The 23,241-nt window shown below is 51.8% G+C and overlaps 1 protein-coding gene across 2 annotated transcripts in view; it reads right to left on the bottom strand.

The window, feature by feature from the left end:
- ABL1 (ABL proto-oncogene 1, non-receptor tyrosine kinase) overlaps positions 1–23,241 on the bottom strand; it is a 107,151-nt gene that overhangs the window by 10,533 nt on the left and 73,377 nt on the right. For both annotated transcript variants that reach the window (XM_090274909.1, XM_090274910.1), the window contains exons 2-6: positions 17,961–18,134; positions 17,108–17,403; positions 8,143–8,415; positions 945–1,029; positions 181–358 (exon numbers count right to left, since the gene is read on the bottom strand). In XM_090274909.1, the coding sequence (XP_090131035.1) occupies positions 181–358; positions 945–1,029; positions 8,143–8,415; positions 17,108–17,403; positions 17,961–18,134 (1,006 nt within the window). The remainder of the gene's footprint in view (positions 1–180; positions 359–944; positions 1,030–8,142; positions 8,416–17,107; positions 17,404–17,960; positions 18,135–23,241) is intronic.

Here is a 23,241-nt window from a genome sequence, read left to right as displayed (position 1 = left end):
CCAAAGCTGGCAACGTCGGGAACCCACTGTTTGCCTGCGCCCCGAGACCTAGCACGTGGCCAGCACGAAAGTTAGGAGGCTGAGCCAGAAGTCCTCAGAGGCCGGGGCTTGTTGTAAGGATCCGCAGGCCCCCCGCCCCCCGCCACGGCCGAGGGGAGGGCTTCTGGGCCGGGCCCCTACCTGTGGATGAAGTTTTTCTTCTCCAGGTACTCCATGGCCGACGAGATCTGAGTGGCCATGTACAGCAGCACCACAGCGTTCACCTCCTGCCGGTTACACTCTCTCAGGTAATCCAGCAGGTTCCCATAGGTCATGAACTCAGTGATTATATAGAACGGGGGCTCCCGGGTGCACACCCCTGCCAACGAGACACGGAGGGTTTCAGGGTGCTGCTCACCTCCCACCTGCACAGGTGCCAGCAAGGCTGGCACGGAGGGAAAACGCTGCTGAGTCTGCCCCAGCGCCCTGGGCCCAACTTCTGATCTGGGTCCAGGCACTTGTGACCTGCGGTTATGATCCTGCGGGAGAGACGAGGTCCCACTCTTTCCTTCCTCTCGAGACAACAGAATTAAACAGGAAGAGGCTGTCAATGAGTTCAGAAGCAAAGGCCAGGCCCACATCAAAAAGCCTAAATCACTGTTAGTTCACGCCAACAGGGTTATGTCTACTTACAGAATCACTTCAGTGAAGAAACGTTAACAATTCTTAAGTGTCAGAAGCCAACCTGAGACTTGTGTGTCACTGCTTTGAGGTAGCAATTTAAAGTAGTGTAACATTCTCTCTTCCATGTCCCCCTCCCGACACACACAGTCGCACGCAGGCCTCCTTAGCCAACGGCCGAGCGCTGGCAGAGCACAGACGTCCCAGTGCCGCCAGCCCTGCCCTCTGCCTCACAGCGCCCGCGCCACCCTGTGGGTTCAATGACAAGAGCCGCACGCACTCACCGAGTAACTGTACGAGGTTAGGGTGCTTGATCTCTTTCATGACTGCGGCTTCTTTCAGGAACTCTTCCACCTCCATGGTGTCCTCCTGCAGAAAACAAAAAAAAGTGGTAAAATTATTTCAGCAAGGAATCTGTTTAAGTAGAAAGGACAGCATGAATGGTTACTATAAGCTGGGGCGTCAGTGACCAGTCACCCTGACCACCGCACCGCCTGGACAGGGCCCACGGCAGCGGGGCAGCGCCCCCACAGCGCCGAGAACGCTCCCCTTCGGGGCAGACCTGCTCTGCTGGCTGCTGCACAGACTGTCTGTCCCCTCCCCTGTGGAGTCTGTCGGGGTGAGGCCGATGGGTACAGGCAAATGCCACAAACATGGTACTGCTTCCCCTCAGGAACCGCTGGTTTTCCAGGTGTCCGAAAGTGCCCAACGAAGAGGAAAAGAATGTCACTTGAAGAGCCTGACGTGTACCCGATGTAAGGGAAGAGACCCTGACGACACAGAGCGATACTGGATCACCACAGAAGGCTGACGCCTCCAACCACGGCAGAAGCAGAGGCTGTGAGCCTGCTCACTGACGCGGCGCCACGTGGCACTGAGAAGCAGTCGCTGCGCCCTGCCCAGCTCATTGCTCAGTCTAACGTCCTCCTCAGCAGCAACGTCCCGAAGAGTCACAAGCTCCCAGCAGCCAGCGCCCGGTGTCTGAGTGCCGGGGGCGGGCAACGGTGTTAGCACGGGCCTGGAGCACACGTGGGGTTTCTGCACTTCCTCACATAGTTTGAGTCTAGGCCAGTGACTTTTCAACCCGTGCGCCCCAAGAAGTTCTAAAACATGCAGCACCCGACTAAGCAGTCAGGGGCCCCGGCCTCTTCTCCCTTAGACTCAGACAGAACAATGACCACAGCCAGCCGGTGTGAGTGAATCACAGTCATACCTGCTTGTCAGTCAGTCGGCACGCGGATCGGCATGCTGCACGGGTCTGGTGATGAGCTTACATGTGCCGTGGGACAAAGGCTGGAGAAGGCCGCGCGACACCCGGCCCTGCGGCAGGCCCTTCTTTACGGCCGCCTTGCTGGGACGTAGGCTGGGTCGTAGGCTGGGTCTACCTCTTTCTGACTTAATGAAGCCACTGCCCTCAAACCAGGAAGAAGGTAGCGGCAATGGTCTGCTCGCGGAGAAAACTGGCTACAAAGGCCAGTGGAGGAAGCGAGACGCCACCCCCTCTCAGTTTCAACGTGGCGCGTTTGTCTGAAGCGGGAGAGCGCATGGGAGACGAGGAGCGACTTCTCGGAAACTAGGTTCCCCCAAGAGGAAAGCTTTGTACATGCACCTGTCCCGCCTTTAGGAGACGAAGCTCTGAAGTGTCTTCACTGTCGTACCCCCCGACTGCCCCGTTCTGAGCCCCTGAACTTAGGGGAGGCCTTGAGAGGACCTTCTTGCTCTGGCCTATGGGGTTAACGAGTGAAGCGTGACCGGTGAGTTATGTGTCTGCCCGTTACGACGACGTGCAGGGCTCTGTGCGACCGACACCTGGGAACAAGTTACTGCTCTTTAAGGACACTGAGCTGCTCTAAATACCAATTAGACATCACTGGTGGTCCCTGGGTCAAGCCAGAGCGGGGAGAAGGACGCACTCCCGCTGCCGCCCCGCTGGCCGTTCAGTCCTTCCGAGTCCTCTCTGCGCCTTACACGCCCAGCCTACCGCACTGCCGTGGGCGGGAAGGGCTCCGAGTCCCCAGGGAGACATGCTCACAGCAGAGGCTCCCAGAAGGACCAGCGGCTTTCAGGCTCTTGCTCAGCCAACAATATGTTTAAAGAGTAGCTCTCCCGTGAAGTTTTCTAGACATGTTAGGGTTTTAGATTTTAAAGCACCCCATAATAAACCACGGACAGTGAAATAACTTCAGAAATATCACCTGCTCTCAGGCGACGGTCTTTTCTAAAAATACCATGTTCTAGACCTTGAGACGGAGACACGCACAGAGAACGAGACAGCTTTCGGGGGCGCCCGCTTCTCTCCTGCCCGTTCCCCCCCCTTCGTTCACACGCATGCACGGACCGTGTAAATAAACCCCCTCCTCTTCCTTCCAGGATGACCACTGGTGTGAGCTTGTCTCCCCCTGCTGGAGTCGGCCTGCAAACTGCTAACGGCGCTCTGCACATGGCTGTGTTAAGCCAGAAATATCCCCGATGCTATTCCGTTACAGTCCTTCACTTTTATTTTAAAACGTTCCATCATCTTTTTGGAGCAAATCCTCCCATTTACACAGTAAAAGAAAACTGACTCACTTAACCCGGGTGAAGGCAGCACGTGGAGTAAGACCGCGGACGCCAGGCGTGCTGGGAGCGGGACGGCGCACCTGCCCTGCCCGCACAAGGGCCGAGCGGCTGGGCCCGGGTGGGGTGAGCTTCTGGTCCGCACAGCCGAGGCTGAGAGGACGGCGGTGAGCTACGCTGCCCAGGCCCCGCCCCGTGGGACCGCAGTGAGTGGCTTACATAAGGGACAGCACAGGGGTCCCTCTGGTGTGCGTCTCTCACCCGCGAGACGGAAAGGCGGGCGGAGTGCAGCCCGTGCATGGAGAGCCTGAGTGGTGCCCAGACTGCGGTCAGCGCCCCATCAGAGGAAAGAGCCCATTTTTAAAAACGGCTCCGCCTTCTGCACAGCAGGGACCCTGGCCCTGGCCCTGGCCCGGGGCTCCCGTCTGAGAGGTCAGTTTCCACACATTGCTGGTCCTTCCCCAAGTTTCGGTGAGCAAGGGTACAACCCCAGCCACAGGAAGAGGGAAGCACCATCCTTCACCCCCCAGGTGGACCACGTTTGAAAACACTGGAAAGGTGGGGTAGTTCTGATGGGACTGAGGGAGGTGGTCCGAGACAGGATGTGGGACTTGAAGCCCCGGCAGAAGCCCGCGGGACCCCGCCCCACAGAGGGAGCCCCAAACGCTGATCCCCATGTACAGCTGCGGCACCCAGCTCCACGGCAGAGAAGCCTCTGCCAGGCTAAGTGCGGCATGGGGACAGTGGGCCCTGGCTGTGCGGCCGGCAGTGCACAGCCCCCCAGTGCAGTCGGGGAGCCCCTGCGTGGGCCGTCCAGTGTCAGTGCTGTCACGGAACCCTTTCTTCTCTGCTCGCTCCTGGAGGTCCCCCATAAAACCAGTTTTCTGGGGGTGGGGGGCAGGCTCAGGGACAAAACTAAAACCCAAAGCGAACACACACGGGGCTGCGGTAAACAGGTGCGTGGCGACACTGCCGGCAGCTTGGAATAGGCGGGAGCTCCTCGGGAGGCACCTGGGAGTGTGATCAACACCGTTGGTGCACGGGGCCCCTGACCCCGTCGGTCGGCTCGAGGAGCCGACCCCGCAGGCCTCTCTGCCCACCCTCTGTGCAGACAAGGCACACCCCCGTGGCACTGCTGTGACAGCCAGGTGCTGGGAAGGACACGGACGCTCATTACAGGCTGGGGTACCCTGAGACGGAGCCAAGTGCACTGACAATGCACACCTGTCACGTGATAGGAACTGGACGACGGAAGGTACGGAGCAGTGTCTACAGCGTGCTGCCATATGGCTGAAATAATGCACAGGTGACGATTTTTGGAAAGACACAAAAATCAGGAGTGGAGGAGACAGCATGTCTTACCTATTTGAAAAATAGGTAAAGATTGGGTACAATTTTAACAACATTATGTTTCACTATTTTAATGGTAAATCAGTCAGCTTATGACTCAATCTTTAGGTCACAATTAGATTAACATCAGTCTTTAAATTCTAATGCAACTGTTCCACAGGAAAAGGCTGACTTACAAACTAACTCACAGGAGGAACACGCTCATGGTGGAGCTGGGGCTTTCGGTAAGTGACTGTGAGATCTCTTAGGCACACCCTGCCTTTAACAAGCGCAAGGGCAAGCGGACGACCAACTGAATACCGTCAGAATCCAGACTAGCAGCGGGTTCCCCACTGGTGGGCCTTGGCTGTGATTCCAGCCCCCACCCACAAGGGTCAGCCCAGGGCCTCCTTTTCTGTGTTCTCTGGTCCTCCTGCGGCCCTGAAGGTGCAGCACCCAAGGCTGCCCAGGGTCCAAGGAGGAGTCGTGGTTAAAAGCAGGGTGTTGCTCCCCCTGCTGTTGAGGAGGAGCTGGCTCTGCCCTTTCAGGGGCCAGCGACACAAATCAGGCGGGGGCAGGAGCCTGAGCCCGGCACCCGGGGGGGTCTGGCACAAAGAGGTGCTGAGCGAGTGAACGTCTGGGCTAGAGCTCCAAGGGTTTTCCAAAGAGCCTTGAAGAGAAAGTAGATCATGGCTACAGACTCCGAGAGAAGTGAACCAGGGCGAGGGGAAAGGCGACTTTTTAAGATGCGTAACCGGTTTACGTATATTATTATCTGGGTCTGAAGCCTGGCTCTGCCACCCTGGCTGTGTAACTCCAGGCCCGTTACTTCATCTCCCTCTGCTTCGGTTTTCTTACCCTCGAAATGGTGGTAATAATAGCACTGCCCTTCTCTGAAAGTTGTTGAGGTTTAAATGAAATGCTATGTGCAAGGCACTCGGAACGCTGCCAGGCACGTGGTAGGAGCTCAGTGTGTGACAGCCATTACTGTCATCTGGAGCCCGGTAAAGTTCTCAACTTCTACAGCGGAGATCAGTGCTCACAGTAGTGACACTCATCTTATCTGTAAGTGGGAAACGGATGTTTTCTGGGCAGGGTGAGGGGGAAGGAGGGGTCCCCTAGTCAGTAGTTGCTTAGTGCCATGTTTTGGGTTCGCATTCTTCGACCAGCGGTCCCCAACCTTTTGGCATCAGGGACCACTTTTGTGGAAGACAGTTTTTCCATCAACGGGAAGAGAGGAGCTCAGGTGGTAATGCGGGCACTCCCTTGCCCACAGCTCCTGGTTCCCAACAGGCCACAGACCGGACCACTACTGGTGTGCGGCCGGGGCTGGGACCCTTGCTCTACAAGGCGATGAACTTCCCTTTCCCTAATGGCTACCACCCGGGGGTGCTGCTCACAGAACTCCATGCCACTAGATCCTGGAACTTGGGACTGTAAGTTAATAATGCTCTTGGGGAAAATCATTAAAAGCATATAATAAAAAGTATAACAATATGTCATTAGACAAGCATATTCTAAAACCACCTGCTTCCAGGTAATCTGGGTCACTGGTCTAGGAGAACCACCAGCACCACCGCAGAGGCCGAAACCCGCCCCCCAGGCGTTCAGAAGCCACCTCGGCATCAGCCCCTCGGCCAGGCTGTCCCCACATTTCACGCTGTACGAGCTGTCTCTTTTTAAAGTTTTCAGACAGGCCTCGGCTGGATGGAAACCTATTCCTACGGTGTTTTGTACTTTGACCCTTCCTTGTTTCATTTTTGTAAATCCTGGCAAATGTGTGGGGTGCCTAGGCCTTTAACAGGAGGCTCTTAAGCTGGTCAAGACCCGGCGTTTCTGGGCTGAGTCCTCAGCCGTGCGCCAAACCCCGACGCGGCAGCACGCTCCCACGCCCTCCCCTGCGCGCGCCCCCTCTGGGAGGGGCAGGCCATGGCTGCTCAGCTCCTTCCAGGGCTTGCGGATGCAGGCCTCTCTGTGAAACGCAAATCCTGTCGTCACACTCCTGTGCATCACGCCCTCCCACGTGCCCCGCCACCTCCAGGTGACATCCCAGCATCTGAGCTGGGGTCAAGACCTCTGCCCGCCAACTGTCTGTCCTGACCTCTGTTCCCTTGGCCGGCTCTTGCTCCTCCACCACAGCCCCGGCTCCCAGTGCCCTTCCCGCCTTCACCCCGCCAAGCAGAGCTCACCAGCCCCCCCATTCATTCCCATGAAGTGCCCCGGTGCCACGCCTGTGCTCAGTGTGGCCCTGATCGCACTGACTGCCATTACTGCTGTACTCGCCTATTCCTCCTAACTAGGCTAGACACTACTAACCGGACCATTCTAACTACCCAGACCAGCCTAGGGACAAACTGTCTAATTCGTCCTCACAGTCCCAGGGTCACGCCAGGGTCTAGAAGTGAGGAACTCAGTAAATGCTTATTAAAATTTTTTTAAAAATCCTCTTTGGAAAGTATCCAGGAGTCCTCAAGGTGACCCCATATCATGCCACTAACACCATCCCCCTCAGTGTGTTTCCCAAGGCAGACCTAAAAGAACGTTTAGTGCAATGCCAGGAAGCCTCCCTGGGCTTTGAGGACTAAAGAAAGCATCCTGTTCTCTCAGTTGCACTGTATCTGAGCCAGAGGCCATCACTTCCACTTTACGGTGCCCCCGAGGGAAGGTATCAGGGACGTGGGGGCCCCTAAAAGGCTAGCGTGTTGGCGGCACAGGTCTCACTGCGTGCCCCGGACTGACTTCTGAGAGGCGTGCACAGCCGGGCCCGTTTTCCCCAGCAGCGTGTGTTTCCGTTCTTGTTCTTCAGCTACAAAAAGGGGCCCCCCTCTCAACTTCTGCACACGCGTCGGCATTGGCGGGGCTCACGGCAAACAGATGGAAATACTGCAGGTCGGCACTAGGGGGCACTCTCGCCACGGGTAAGGCATGGTCCCCATTTTGAAGGAGGCGGAAAACCAAAGCCTGCTTCCCCGGCACCTGAAGGTTTCAAAGAACTTCAGAGAAACACCAACCCCTGGCAACGCCAAACACTGTGCACTCGCTGAGGGTGAATGAAAGGCACAGATAACAAGAACAGGGCGGCGGGAGGGGAAGGGGTCTGCACCAGGAAGAAGCTTTAATCAGTGTCTCCTTAATTCCAGAAGTCTGGACACACAACAAACAGAACGGGAACCTGCTAGGAGCTCAGCGCCACTCGCCTTTCCAATCTGCCAACAAAAATCCACAGGAATGTCAAACACATTTTGGCTAAGTCTCCTTTCAAAACTTGAGGCTTTTCTCCCCCCCCCCCACTTCCTTTAACTCTCAATAGGAAGTGATTCAAATGCCACACAAACAGAACAGAAACCCAGGGCTTTAGAAGACTCTTGCCATAGAACGAAAACACTTCTCCAAATGACTGAGCTTCTCACACCCCAAACCGCAGCACCTCTCGGCTCTCACCATATGTGGAAACACACCGCGGTCCTGAGGCTGACTCATCACGCACAAGCGTCCCAGACGACGGGAGACCGAGGAGCCGGCCCCCGGAGAAGGGCAGCGCTGCCCGAGGCCCCGAGAGCAGAGGGGGCTCCCCGGGACACCGCCGGTCGGGCCTACCTTCAAGGTCTTCACGGCCACAGTCAGGCTGTACTTCTTCCACACGCCCTCGTACACCTCCCCGTACTGGCCTCCGCCCAGCTTGTGCTTCATGGTGATGTCCGTGCGCTCCATCTCCCACTTGTCGTAGTTGGGGGACACGCCGTAGACGGTGGGCTTGTTGCGCTTGGGGGCCGGGTAGTGCAGGGTGGTGATGAGCCCGTCCGCCACGGTGGAGTGGTGGTGCACCAGCTCGGCCAGCGTACTGAAGCGGCTCTCGGAGGAGACGTAGAGCTGGGGAGACAGGGACAGCCTTCAGCCCACAGAGCCAAGCAGGCGCCCACAACCCCAACCAACCTGCCTCGCTCAGGCACGGCACAGCCTCAGATGAATGGCTCTCCACACCGGCCCAAGGGCTACCCGTGCTGTGATGTACTTGCTAAGGCAGGAAGAGGCAATAAAATGCCCCAGGGCGTTTGCATGTGCTGCTCCCCTGACTGAAATCCTCGCCTGCCTGCTTTGCTCTTCCCATCCGGAGCCCAGTGTAAATGTCCATGAAGTCCCCCCGACCATCCAACCTAAACTCATCACCCAGCGTGAGTCCCATCACCCGTCCTCTCTGCACCGCACTAACCACTAACTGATAACTCTGGTTCGTCGGCCTGCTTATTGTCTGTCCCCACCTACTAGAACGCCAGCTTCACGAGAGCAAAGCCCGAGGCTACCCACTGTTACCCTGATCCCCCATGTCGGGAACAAGGAGAGAGCACAACAGGTACTCAATAATAGTTGTTGGTTACATTAGTGAAGGGTGGAACTGAGAAAGTATTGCTGAATGGAAAAGAAAATTTTATAAAAATTACGATTAGAACCTATCATTATGACCCATAATTACATAATTATCTCGATGTGGCCAGAGATGCAAACCACTGAACAAACATAAATCACCTTCTCGTTCCTACTTCCCGGATTTGGGCCAAGACCCGGGAGACGCAGCGGCATGCCCACGGGGGGCGGCCTGACTGCACCCCGGGACCAGAGCCGGGCCTCAGGGGCCTTCCCAGCCCAGGAAGCCAGGAGGTGGCCTTTGGGCAGTGCACGCAGGCCTCCCGAGATGCACAGTGGCGAGCTCTGGAGCAGGGAGCCCCCACCACCAGCAGCTCTCAGCAGACACCACAGAGATGGGGGCAGGCACGGGCCGGCAACAGAGGGCGACAGCTATCTTCTTCCTTCTCTGTTGGTTTCAGGGACGTGGTGAGGGAATCAATCCCACATTAAATCCCCCACAGAATATGTGCGCTCCAGGCCCGTGACTGAATCCACTGGCTCACGAAGGGCAGCCAATGGTCCAGAAGGTTCACAGAACATCACCATCAGACCAGGTGCCCAAATGCAAAGACGTGGGCAGGGGGACTGCAGATCTGGAAGTGATGATGCCTCGGGCAGGGAGGAGGAGGAACAGCATCAGCCAGCTGTAGCTGTAAAACCTTAGCACTCAGAAGAAGAAAAGGGAAGAGAAAGGCAGCAATACATATGGCAGGGCCAAGGCCTTGTCTGTGGGTTATGGCAGCTCCGTTACTTTCTATGCTGTAATGTCAGGTAATTAAAATACTCTAAAAGGAGGAAATAAAAACAAATATACAAGTTGATCCCTTCTATAACCCTCAACAGGGTAAATAAGATTCATTAACAGGAGGTTTTTGGGTGGGGACTGACTGGGGGAGAGGGGGGAGGTGGGCAGGACAGGGGAGAGCCATGGGGGGAAGATGGGACAGCTGTCATAGAACAAGAAGAAAACGATGGAAAAAAAACAAGGAGATTTTTTTTTTTTTTTTTTTTTTTTTTTGCTGCCTGGGGAAATGACATAAATTCACTGTTAAAACTCAGGCAAACCAATGGCAAACTTTGGCTTGGAGGGTTATCACTTACAATCTTTTGGTGGCAATTCTACTAAGATAAAATTCTGAGTAACCCGGGAATTGTCCAGAAAGACTCCCCAGCTCCGGAGAACTTGCCCCTCTGTGAGACGGTGCCTTCGGAATGCACGCAAGGGCCTCTGAGGGCGAGGAGGTGGCCCGCCAGGCAGCCCTGCTCGTACACCTGAGGCACCGAGGAGAAACCTCCAAGCAAGCCACTCTAGGGACATGCTACGCGAGGTGCTCCGGCCCCTGAACAACACAGAGTTGGTGGGGGGGGGGGGGGCGAGGCCAGGCTGCCCAGCCTGCCCTTAGCAGGCACAGCGCCCTGGTCAGTGTTCGTCCCAACACAGGACCGTGGCAGGTGGGCATGGCTCTTAAGCCCCACCTCTCTCTGGAAAAGGCTGCCAGGTGTCCAGTTACTTCCCGTGAGCTGGCAGCGCTCCTAGCCCCTTCTTCTGGGTCAGCTGAGCTGACAGTGTTCTCCCTCCCGAGGAGTGGCGAGAAGAGAGGAAGCCATTCCAAGAAGGCACTCTTTGGAATCAGAGCACCCTCCCCCACCGACCCTGAAAACCCTGGCACAGTATGGCACACGTCACCTGGGAGCGAGGCTCAGTGCTTGAAAGGAGTGCTCCCCAACCCAAAGGTCATGCTCCTGAGATTGCCCGGAATGCTAATGGCTCCCTACGCCCAAGTTTGGACAAAATTTATTCTTGGTCTCATTTCACTCCCTTGGTTAGAGACATCACAGTTATGGGACATGTCACTGAATGGGCAAACTTCATCCTTTTGAATAATTAACTGTACAGACCTTGTGACTTCGTTCATCTTTCCACATAAAATTTATACACCAACACATTAAACATTAAAACCACTCTCCTTTAAATGCCCTGCAGAGCCACCTCCTCACAGTCACGAAGTCTGATGGCTTCTTCTGATCAGTTCTAGTTTCTGAGCAGCTTTTGCTAGAGAACGGGGTCGTCCCCGCCAGGAGCCCGTGGCGGGTTCAGAGGAGAAAGCGCAGTGAGCATTGTGAGCGGCCTGTCATTGTGCTCTGTGGTCGGTCACACAAACACTCGGGGGGCCCAGCCAGGGCTGTGCCTCTTCCTATCAGGCGGGAACTCGAAAGACAGGACTTGTCAAAGAAACTCAACAGAACTGGCTCTCCTGACAGCCACACTCACAGGCTGTCGGAGCTCAGATCCGGGCACCTTCAGCTGCCTGAGACCCTGGGGTCCCGCCTTGGATGTACGATGTAGTTTATGTGCTGCTCGGCCAGGAGCGCCGTTCCCCTGAGAGCTTCTCACACACCAGCAGCAAGACAGTACTCAATAATTTAGCAATGCTTAATGACGCTCCCAGTCTCCTCCAAAAGGAAGGTCGACCAGGCTGCAGCGGGCTTTTCACCGGGATGCCAGCACCGCTGAGCCACTGTCAGGGCACACAAATCTTACAATTCTATAGGTTAGCCAGGTGGCCCACCCTGCCACTGCTGCGGAAGCTTAAAGCCCAAATGCTATTCCTGTCAACCCCAACCTGTCAATTCAGCAGACTGCGAAACTAAATGTCAGCTGGGCATCTCTTTGAAGAACAGACACCATCAGGGGCTAAAAGAAATCACGAAGCTGCCAGTGGCATCCCATAGAAGTAAATAAAGTGTAGACACAAGGGGCCAGGAGAACTAAGAACAATTCAGGCAGGGGTGGTGGAGAGAAATCAGTCTTTACTTCCATCAGGTGGGTGGGAGGGGTCACAAATTTTGAGAAAGAATGGAAGCGTCACAATCAAATCCCAGGGGAGCTGAGGACTTTCTGGCAGTCAAGTCTCTTAGGAAACAGTAGTGTAGTGTGGCCCGTTCAAGAGTCCAGTTCTAAACGCCCCCAAGTCTGGGGCCCGGGGCCCTGAGCTGGTGGCCCTGGGCAGACGGGTTACAACTGTTGCTGAAAGTTCAGGAACACAGACCAGAAGGAAACCAGAGCCAAGAGGGTGGAGGCAGAAAGAAATCCTTTGGGGCCTTGGAGAAGAATCTTTGAAATTCAGTTGTTTTCTAAAGATCAGCTGATTTGACAACAAGATTTAAACTTATTCAACTCCAGCCCATCCCTACTACCAACCTTACATTTTCCCCTTAGAAATCCAAACAGGGTCCTGGCCTATGAGGCTCAGTTGGTTGTCTTCGTAGGCCGGAAGATGACGGTTCCATTCCTGGTCAGGGCACACGCCTGGGGTGCGGGTTCAGTCCCCAGTCAGAGCACATAAGAGGCAGCCGATCAATGTTTCTTCCCCTCCCCAGCCCGGCTTCCTCTAAAATCAGTGGGCATGCCCTCGGGTGAGAACAGAAAGAAACCCGGAAAGCGCTGCATCAAAGCTCTGCCCCCACAGCTCGGTCAGTGCCCAGCCCCGCTGTCTCCCGTGTCACTGCGCTATCCCCCATTCTGACGCTGTCCCACTCACTCCAGGGAAAGGGCCCCACCCAGCACAGCCCCTTCAAGTGCAGCCCCCAGAGGAGCCTCCGCAGACGGGCCGCCTGATGACCCCGTGGGCCGAGGAGTCTCCAGGTGCTCAGCCAGCAGGAGGGAGGGTCTTTGCGAGGGAGGGAGACGGGCAGGAGGCCCAGGACACGTGGGTGAGCTGCCCAGCGGTGGACAGCGCCTGATTGAATGAGCTCCCTGCGCCCCACCCGGAGGGAAAGGAACCCCTGGCACACACTGGCTTTGAGACAGAGGGCCTGTCTTCCTCCCCGGCTGACTCTCAGAGGCTACGAGTCTTGCGTCCCACACGCAGGCCTCACTCTCTCCCTTTGAGCTGTCAGACTAGACCATGCCTGCCTGCAAGGAGGCCGATTAAACGACCCCAGGGAAAACAGAGCACCCCATCGCTCATATCAATGGCAGCTGCCGACGGTGGTGAGCATGGCTCGCCCAGGGGAGCAGCGCAGCTGGGGAGCAACATGGCAGCTGCGGGAAGCACCTGCTTCAGGTGCACGCTGCCGTCCTCACTCGTTAAAAAGGCACCCTTGCGGTCTGAGGCAAAGGGCCCACGCCCCGGAATACGTGCCACAGAACGGAAGGCCCTAGCTCCACCTCTGGGATGAGAACGATGACCCGAGGAGCAAGCTGATAAAGCTGACCTCTAGTCACACATCAACAGGAGACTACGCCGTCTGCCACACAAACCACCTGCTGGTACAAAGACATCTGCCCTGATGAAGAGCATCAGATACTGGCAACAGGACTTGGGCCAGAAGACTTTGACACATGCAGAAAAAACAGGTAAGAACATTATATGTGCGCGTGCGTGCGCACACACACACACACACACACACACGCACACACACTCTCTCCTGTCCGGAAAGTATCCAGCCACGCTCTATGCAAAATAGACATTTATCAAAGACGATACAAGATACAAGAAACACTGTGCAGAGGACAATGATGCCTCGGTCCCCTTCAAAGTAGGCACATTGGGACCTTACACAGCTCTCCAGCATCTCTTCCTCCGTTCAAAACACTCTGCAAAATCCTTTGTGGGCATTGCCACCAGCCACCCCCTCATATTTTTCTGAATCTCATTGATGGTCTGAAATCGCTTCCTTTTCAAAGGTGATTTTAGTTTTGGGAAAAGCCAGAAGTCACAGGGTGCCTAATCTGGGCTGTGGCGGGGCTGAGTCACCTGGGCGACTTGATGTTTTGCCACAAAACTCTGCCCAAGATGTGATGCGTGAGCGGGCGTGCTGTCGTGATGACGCTGCCACTCACCAGCTGCCCAGAGCTGCGGCCTTTCCGTCATATTGCATCCCAGCTGACAGAGAACACGGAGGTCGTGCTCCTGATTAACTGTCTGGTGGGAAGGGTGTACTCGTGATGGACAGCACCTTCCCAATCAAAAAACATGGTCTTGATCTTGCTGCGCCTTTGTCACACCTTATTTGGGCGTGGAGAACCAGGCGACTCCCGTCGGGAGGACTGGGCCCTCGTTTCAGGATCACAGCTGTAGACACACAGTTCCTCTCTGGTTACGACCTTCTTGAGGAAATCTGCTCTGGCAGCAGAAGCCGCGGAATGGATTTTGACACGACACGTTTCATGCCAAGATTCTGTGTCAAAATCTCAGACCCAGCGGTGTTTGAAACCCCCAGATCAGCTTCCAGTCCTTGCGTGTCAGTCGCTGATCTGTGTTGACTGCAGCCCATACATGTTCAACCGTCTCAGTCTGCTTGCTGCAGGCCGTCCAGACGTGGGTCACTTTCAACAGGCTCTCGACCATCTTTGAAGCGTCTGTGCCGCACTTTTGTTTGCGCTGTGCTCACTGCATCGTCCCTGAGAGCCTCCTGAACCATCCGAATAGTTTCCATGGAGGGATGGTCAAGCTTAGCGCCAAATCTGAGGCAGATTCGTTGCTCTACTCAGTCATTTTGAATGTGACGGCCACGCAGTACACACGCTCACTCAACGGCGTCTACCGCCCCCACTGACCAGTACAGTGAAGTCGTCATTGTTCACGCATGCGCATTCCAGTCCGCTCTCCTTGGCTGCCAGGTTACAGCGATGTCATGCAAACTATTCTCATTATATTAACAGTGGCTGGACTTTTCCTGGATAGGCGACACACATACACACACACACACACACACACACACACAGCATTGGTATGGATAGCACAGATGAATGTGTGAGGATAGTTATAAAAATGCTGAAAATATTAAGAAGGGACTAGCCCTACTAGATATTAAAACACTATAAGCCAAAAATTAAAAGTCTGATATTGGCACATGTACAGACCACTGGAAGAGGACAGAGATCAACAGACCTAAATATGTACGTAGATCTGGTGTATTTCAAATATGTAAGGAACACTCTGGCTGGGGTGGCTCAGTGGATTGAGTGCCGGCCTGCAAAGTAAAGGGTCGCCGGTTTGATTCCCAGTCAGGGCGCAGGCCTAGGTTCCGGGCCAGGACCCCAGTTGGGAGCATATTAGAGGCAACCACACACTGATGTTTCCCTCCCTCTTTCTTTCTTTCTTCCTCCTGTCCTCTCTCTCTAAAAATAAATAAATAAATAAGTAAATAAACAAATAAATAAATAATATGTAAGGAAGGATAAATTTAGTAAATGGCTTAGGGATTACTCAAAATACGACGCATGCTTATTAAACATAAGAAGGCACAGCTTCCCCAAACCGTGAGAGATGTCTTTAGAGTCTGATAATAAATATGCTGGTACGGCTGAGGAAGAACACGCACTCTCACACGCTGCTGGGAGAAAACACAGTTGTGCCGTTTCCACAGAAGGGAAATGGGCGATATCGACCCAGACTTAAATGCACGTAACTTCCACCATCGGTTCTGGCAACTCCCCCTGCACCTACTCCACTGTGCACAAAGAAGGACTTCCAGTACAGCTCCACACTGCAGGGCACGACCCATTAGGGGTCTAGGAGAGTGGATTATTACCTGATTTTTTTTAAAAAAATGAAACAGAACAGAATGGCATGTAAAATATCAGAGTGCACTGCATATATTAAGAGTAAGCAGGGTTGGCCCTGGCCGGGTAGCTCAGTGGGTTAGAGTGTCGTCCCGGTATGCCAAGGCTGTGGGTTCAATCCCCCACCAGGGCACATATAAGCATCAACCAATGAATGCATAAGTGGGCAACAAATCGATGTTTCTTTCTTTCTTTTTTTTTTTTTTAATCGATTTGAGAAAGAGTAAGTAGGGTTTCACAAACCTCCTGTTATTAATGGAAGTATTGGGTGGTGACGTAAAATGGGTTTTTTTTACGGCAGGCAAAGATTATTTTAAAAGGCTTGAAAGCCACCTTATGAGAGCATTACTTATAACAGCAGAAGATTGGAAACAACCCGAACGTCCACCAGCAGGGGACTGTTTAAACAAATGATGGTCCATCCACGCTGGGCATCATTAATAAGAATGAGGCAGCTCTAAATGTGCTGCTATAAACGATCTCCAAAATATATTATCAAGTGGGAAAAGCAAAATGCAGAACAGCGTGTAGTATGCATCGTTTGTTTTTAAAAATGTAAACATATGTACACTGGGCAACTCTGGGAGAAACTGGTCACAGTGGTTGCCCCTGAGCAGGGCACTGACTTAGGAGACAGAATTACTTCTCATTGTACTTCCTTTTTTTCCAAACCATGTGCATGTATTACAATACATTATTACAGAATACACACCCCATCTGGATCTGCCCTCCCAATCCACTCGTCTGCACCCTCCATGACCCGCAGGGCAGGACAGCTGACGCTGGGACCACAGCCCAGGGCCATCACTCACCCACTACGCAGGCCTGGGCAAGATGAGTCATCCCTCTGAGCATCTGCTCTTCAATGCAAAAATGCAGACTACAGAGACGCTGTCCTGAAGGCTGACTGAGGTCTGAGTGAGGGGAAGGTGTGGAAAGGCCCCAGCACACAGCAGGAGCTCAGGAAATGCTCACTGCTCCCTTCCCATCGTGGACCCTTTATATGAAGATCACGAAGCCTTACAGTGTATCACCTCCTTTACAAAACTAGTTTGGGTTTGGAAATCTATGGGTATAATGCGATCCCATTTTTGTATAAAAAGGTGCGTACACACACACACACAATTTTGTCCTCAGGAAGAAGGCCATGTATCATATTTATTATGGGGAGGTGGTATTAGGTGACTCTTCACTTAAAATATCCATCTTTGTTTGAACTTTTTTCATTGAGGATAAATTACTATCATAAGAGATTTTTTTTTAACGAAGAAGAGTGTTAATGTAAGGAGGAATGTATGAGACCCAACAGATACCCCACCTATGTTATGAAACTGCTAACAACGAAAGTCCGGCATGGCCATCTGAGGACCACACCAGCCCTTCTAATACCACGTGATCGGTCCTCAACAGAGGGTCTTTCGTGGGCTAGTGGAATGATGCCTGCTGTTCACCTGAAAGCGCCTTCCACCATCATCTTCCTGGTTGAGCTCTGTGGCAGTAACTTATCAACCCGGAACCAGGAGCTCTGGGTCCTCCTGGCCGAAGACTCCCCCGCCCCCCCTCAGCGCCCCCGGCCAGGGCCCCTACCTTGCCATCGGAGGCCGTGTTGATCCTGTAGTGGTAGACCCTGCCTTCGTATCTCAGCGAGATGGACCTCTGCCCGGGGCTGCTCTCGCTCTCCCGCACCAGGAAGCTGCCATTGATGCCGCTGCTCAGCAGGTACTCAGCGGCGTTGCGGGACACCGGCCCGTGGTACCAGGAATGCTTCTCCAGGCTGTTGACGGGCGTGATGTAGTTGCTTGGGACCCACCCTTGGCCATTTTTGGTTTGGGCTTCACACCACTCCCCATTGTGGTTGTAGCCTAAGACCCGGAGCTTTTCACCTTAGGAGAAAAACACAAAATCACGCGCGTCAGCTCCGCAGTTTGCTCCTTCTCTCTTGATCTTGTATAGTCCCCAGAAATCTCCAAATTCCTAAATACCTGCTTCATGCTAACAAGTCCACACAAATATATGCATTTTTAAGGGCATAAGAATACGTTGTATATGAAGCTTCCTGTGTGTGTTGAACACAGAGATAAACATATAGCCTCAGTTTTAACGGATCCATGTTTGTTTACTCAAGTGCTCTGCTCCTAATATAAGGAAGCTTTGTATGGAAAAAATACTTTTTCTTTAAAAGAAAGTGTTTTCAGTGTTTGCTCCAGGTGTTCTTCTCCGTATAAAATAACGAAAGCTCTGTTTTTGCGAAGGACTGCTGTACAGGGACTCACCTCAAGAAAAGCGAGTCCCTTATAAAGATGCTATTATTCTTTTTGATATCTCTGCATTCCAAACTTTAAATCCGCTCTTTTAATCAGCAAAGGGTGACCAATCAGGCCACAGCTTCCCCCAATTTCTGACTCCGGCAACTGCCACCTGCTGCCCACAGTCCTCTCACCTTTAGTTATGCTGAGAGTGTTATCCCCGCTGGCCACAAAATCATACAGTGCAACGAACAGGTTGGGGTCATTTTCGCTGGGACCGGCGAGGAGGTTTTCTTTGGAGTTCCAACGAGCTGCTTCGCTCAGACCTTGGGGCTCGAAGTCAGATGCTACTGGCCTTTGGAGGGCTTCTGGAAGAGAAGCAGGGAAATAAAAGAAAGAGGAGAATTAGGGAAATTAACTTTATTCCCAGGAGCAAAGCCTGTATTTCTAAAATTATGATTCCTAATTTATTTTATTTCTTAATACCTGTGCACATTATATATCAGTAAAAAATGGACTCTTCCTTTCCCAAATCTGGCGAAAAACACTGACTATTTGCATTCCAAGGTAATGTTCCCAAACAGTTTAAGCCTTTTTCATTCCTTCACAATGAATTCAGGTAGAAATGGAAATAAATAGTCCAGCCTCCTACGTTTGCCACTGCTTACGTTATAACATGGAGGGAAAGTTTCTTGCTTTAAAACATTTTTAAATGTATCGAAGTTAACAGATGCACATAATTTAAAATCAAACAGTACAGAAGGGCTGATCATGAAAGACCCAAATGGTAACAAAATTGTGTTAATTTTCTCTCTTTATGAATTTAGAGGACACCCAAGTATTTTCTCTTGGGCAATTAACACCCATCTCAAGAATAGGCCTGATTCTGCAGCATTCACTTAAAACTAACAAAAAAAGACACCCTGAAGGCGCCTCAGACATCTAGAGGACTAAGCTAAACTTCCAGAAACATGACTGGAGAAACTTTCAAATCTGGACGTTCTTTAAAATGGCTCTCTGGAATAAACCAACAGAACATAAATAGCGAAGGTCTTTTAATTCTAGCTTTCGTACTGCTGACTGAAGTAAACCTTCATGAATTGTTTTTCTAAAAGAGTCCATCCCAAATTAGATCATTACTGTGCTTGGTAATTTCATCTTATGAATCACAGGGGCAAAGATAACGTCAAGAAAGAGGGTCTGGACTTCTGGCCCAGACGGAGGCCTAGACTGACACGCTCCGTCTCCTTCCACGACTAAGAAGGACTACAACTACCGCAAAACCAGAAACAACCAGAAGTTCCAGAAAATAAAGCTACATGGAAGTCCAACGTATGATGTTACAAAGAAGTGGTGTTTGTCCGGACGGGTAGGAGGGGCGAAGCCGGGGCGGAGAGGTCAGGCTGTGCTGGCGGCGGCGGCAGCGGGGGTGGCGGTGAGCACAGACGCCCGTATTTAGGGGGAGGCGAGAAGTGCCTGAGGAGCACCCCCGGCTGCAGACCAGACCCGCCAGCTCGCGATTCCAACGCCGGGGAAGGCAGACTGCCACTGCCTTGGACTGTGAGGGCTGGAGGGGGTGGGGATGGAGGAGGAGGCTCCCGGTCTCTCAGCGGAGAGAGAACGGCAGGAATCCATCTTGGACCCTCGCCCCCACACAAAGCGCCACAGCGTGGTAAGACAGGTTGCCTGGTTGTGACGAGTGCACGGGGCTCCGCCCCCATAGCATAGGAGGTGTGACAGTCCTGCCCAGGAAGCAAAGGTAAACACAAAACTGTCAGGATGGCACAGATCACGATAGAGATCCCCGTGACACAGCGGACCAGGCAGCAAATACACGAATTAACGGATGAACAGATAGATAATCTTTCTGAGGCTCAGTTCAGAGCTATAGTTATAAGACAGTTTACAGAAATAACAGCGGGACTTTAAACAAGACGGGGAAGGAATGAAGGCCAGTCCTGCTGAAATGAACGAAAACACATACGAAACTAGTGGTGAGGGCAAGAAAACCAGGGATCAAATCAACAAATCGGAACATAGGGAAGGAACAGTCATCAGTGCAGAAAGAGGAAATGAAAAGTGAGGAAAATGAGGAGATGCTCAGAAGCCTATGAGACAGCTATAAGCGGGCCAACATCTGAATCATAGGGTTGCCAGAAGGTGAAGAAGAACTAGAAACTGAAAACTTATGTGAAAAAATAATGAAGCAGAACCTCCCTAACTTGGGGAAGGAAATAGACTTACAGGTCCAGGAAGCACAGAGAGTTCCAAAACAACTGGACCCAGGGAGAACCACACCAAGACACATTATAATCAAATGTCAAAAATTAAGGATAAAGAGAGAATCTTAAAAACAGCAAGAGAGAAGAAGAGAATTATGTACAAAGGGGTCCCAATAAGACTATCAGCTGATTTCTCAAAAGAAACTCTGCAGGCAAGAAGGGACTGGCAAGAAATATTCAAAGAAATGAAAAGCAAAAACCTACAACCACGATAACTCTATCCAGCGAAGCTGTCATTCAGGATAGAAGGGCAGAGAAAGTGTTTCCAGGACAAAATAAAACTGAAGGAGTTCATCAGATCCAAACCGCTGTTCCATGAAATGTTAAAGGGACTGGTTTAGGAGAAAGAGGATCAAAACTATGAACATTAAAATGAAAACTGTATCACAACGATCAACAACAGAAGCTAGGGAACTGAAACAAAGGCAGACTAAGTAGGCAACAAGAGTGGGAAAAGAATTATAGGTATGGGGAACATTACGGGGGAGGTCATCAGGGAGGGGGGAAAGGAAAGGAGATGGTACAGGAATTAAGAAGCACAGGAGGAGGGAGTGGGATAGACAGGAAGACGTTGAGAAGAACTATATGCACAACCAATGGGCATGGACTAAGGGGGGGACCATTGGAGGGAGGGAGGTCACTGGGTGGAGGGGAGAATGGGGAAAAGAAATTGGGACAACTGTAACAGCATAATCAATAAAACATATTAAAAAAAAAAAAAAGAGAGAGAGGGTCTGATAACACTGCCTTTCCCTAGAATGTGGAGAAGGCCCGGTGACGTGTGAGGCCCCATTCTCCGAGTACTTACATTAGCTCTAAAACTTGGTCTAGCACCCTCGTGATCAAGGGTTGATCAATTCACACACACACAAAAAAAGGTTAAGGCAGGGAATTATTATTATTTTTATTAAAATACATGCTCCCCCACCCTGACCAGCATATATACTGGTTCGCTCGTCCTGACCACAGGGCCAAGGGCACCCTCCCAGTGCGGACACAGGAGAAGAGCTGGTGCTGCCTCCTTCTCTGACCCGTGTCTGTAATGCCCGGTCTCACCTCCAGCCCCTTTTCCTGCAGGAGGAGGGCGACTTCAGGGCCGCCTGCTGTGCAATCCCGGTGCACCCCTTCCAACTGCCCGCAGCGGCTCCCCTCCCTAGTCCAGAAGCAACTTTCAAAGTTACCTGCCCTTCACCAGGTCTGTCCAAAGCATTCATTTTCAATGGAAGAACCCTCCCTTCACATTGGGATCTCACTGGTTTCATATTAACCAACTGATTAAAACAAGCAGACGTGGAAGGACACACACGTGGCTCTGGCACAGAGCGGTGTGGCCGTGACGTGGGCAGTGGGGCGCAAGGGTCGGCTTAGCACGTCAGTCAAGCGGAAGCAAGTCAGAAGAACGCCCCGTGTCCTTACAGTAGGTAAAACTATTAGGCAAAGGATGATTCCTGCCAGAAAATAACTTTTATATCTCAAAAGACAAGCCTCTCCACTATGGAAAAATGGACCAAGGCTATGAATAAGCAATTCACAGAAAATTTAAATTACCGTGAAACATGAAAAGGGTTAACCCTCTAGTAATCCAAGAGATGCAAGTTCTTCCTCTAACTGACAGGGGTGCATTTTCTTGAGGCTAACAGTGTGAGACTTCAGTGAGATGGGCCCGCTCATACCGCTGTAACATTTTAGAAGGGCAACTGGAAATATGAATCAAGTCTTCCAAAAACTCCACTACTTTTGACCTACCTCTAGGAATTTATCCTAAGAGATCCATACATGATCGATATATACCGGTTTTTAAATAACACCACAGAAAAGGAAAAAGTACACAATATTTATCAATACAAGGTAACTTAGTTTGTGTTGTCATCCATAAAATAGAATAGACTCATAAAGGCATTCAAAATATTTTTGGAGAAAACAGAAAAACGTCCAGAAGGAAGGACACCAAAATACGAACAGTAGTTAACTCAGGCTGGTACCATTAAAAGTAGTTAAAAAGTAGTTAAAGCTCAGGGCGGTAGGATTACAAACACTTCAAATTGTCTTTATTTTTTCCTGTATTTTGGCATACTGTTTTTATCATCAGAAAACAATGACTAAAAATAGAAAAACATAAATAGAAGCCAGCTGATGCTCATATAATTTATAATCTAACAAGGAAAAGCACACGAGGGGAGGGGAGGAGGCTATCGTCTCAAGCAGTCCGGAAAAAGCATTTGTGTGCTTCCCTCCAGTGCCCCAGCCTTGCAGCCACGAGCATGCAGCTCTGGCAGGCCAGGCCCACGCAGGAAATTAAACCAAAGTCGTGAATACAGAAATGCTTTTCTTCTCAAATGCCATTTGACCTCTTCTATCAAGCATTCTGCAGCATCTGGATTTGATCAGAGTTACATAATCAGGGGAAGTGGCCTGGAAAACACCTGGAATGGGCAGAACACAGACACCCGCCCAGAATGCCTGTCGGTTTGGAGTGTGGGTTAAAGGAAGGGCTGTCCCTGACATGGAGACAGACACTGGGAATTTCATGTGAAGGGGACGAGGCCTTTGTCAGGAAGGAAAGGGCCTCCCACTGCTTTTTGATTCAACAGGACGTGAGGAAATCCAAGGCAGTCTCTCAATTTTCCTCTCCAGTTCTTGCTCCATTCCACAAATTAATGGCCAAAGCCCAAAGGGAAGTATTGCTCATGCATGCCTCTGGACCGAGACACTGAAGCACAGCCACACGCCAACCCCCAAACCGTCCACTCAATTCCCAGTCCAGGCTGATGTCAAAACTGACTCACAATGTATACACGCCAAGTTCCTTGCTTCATTTCATAGTGAACTATGCTCGTCAACCTTAAAAACGATCACAGCTTACAGGGCCAAAGTTGCAGAATGTACTTAAATCTTCCTTTCTTAATACATGAACTTTCTGCCAGTCCCACGGTCAGGAAGTTAAATCCCTAAAGAAGCCCAAAGGCTTCATAAAAAAAGATGCCCCAAATAGCTCCCCTTTCTGTTTTCAGCTATTGTTAAGTCTTGGCAAAGAAATGTTTGGCATCTGCTATTATTCTTGTATGTATTTTTTAATTTTTATTTATTGAGTCTAGGAAGGGAAGGAGAGAGAGAGGGAGAGAGACAGTGATTTGTTGTTCCACTTATCTATGCATTCACTAGTTGATTCTTAGGCCCTGACCTTGGGAAGGTA

This window comes from Furipterus horrens, unplaced genomic scaffold (genome assembly GCF_987537825.1).
Source record: "Furipterus horrens unplaced genomic scaffold, mFurHor1.1.pri manual_scaffold_4, whole genome shotgun sequence".
Lineage (NCBI taxonomy): Eukaryota > Metazoa > Chordata > Mammalia > Chiroptera > Furipteridae > Furipterus > Furipterus horrens.
This window is presented reverse-complemented; position numbering and strand designations above follow the sequence as displayed.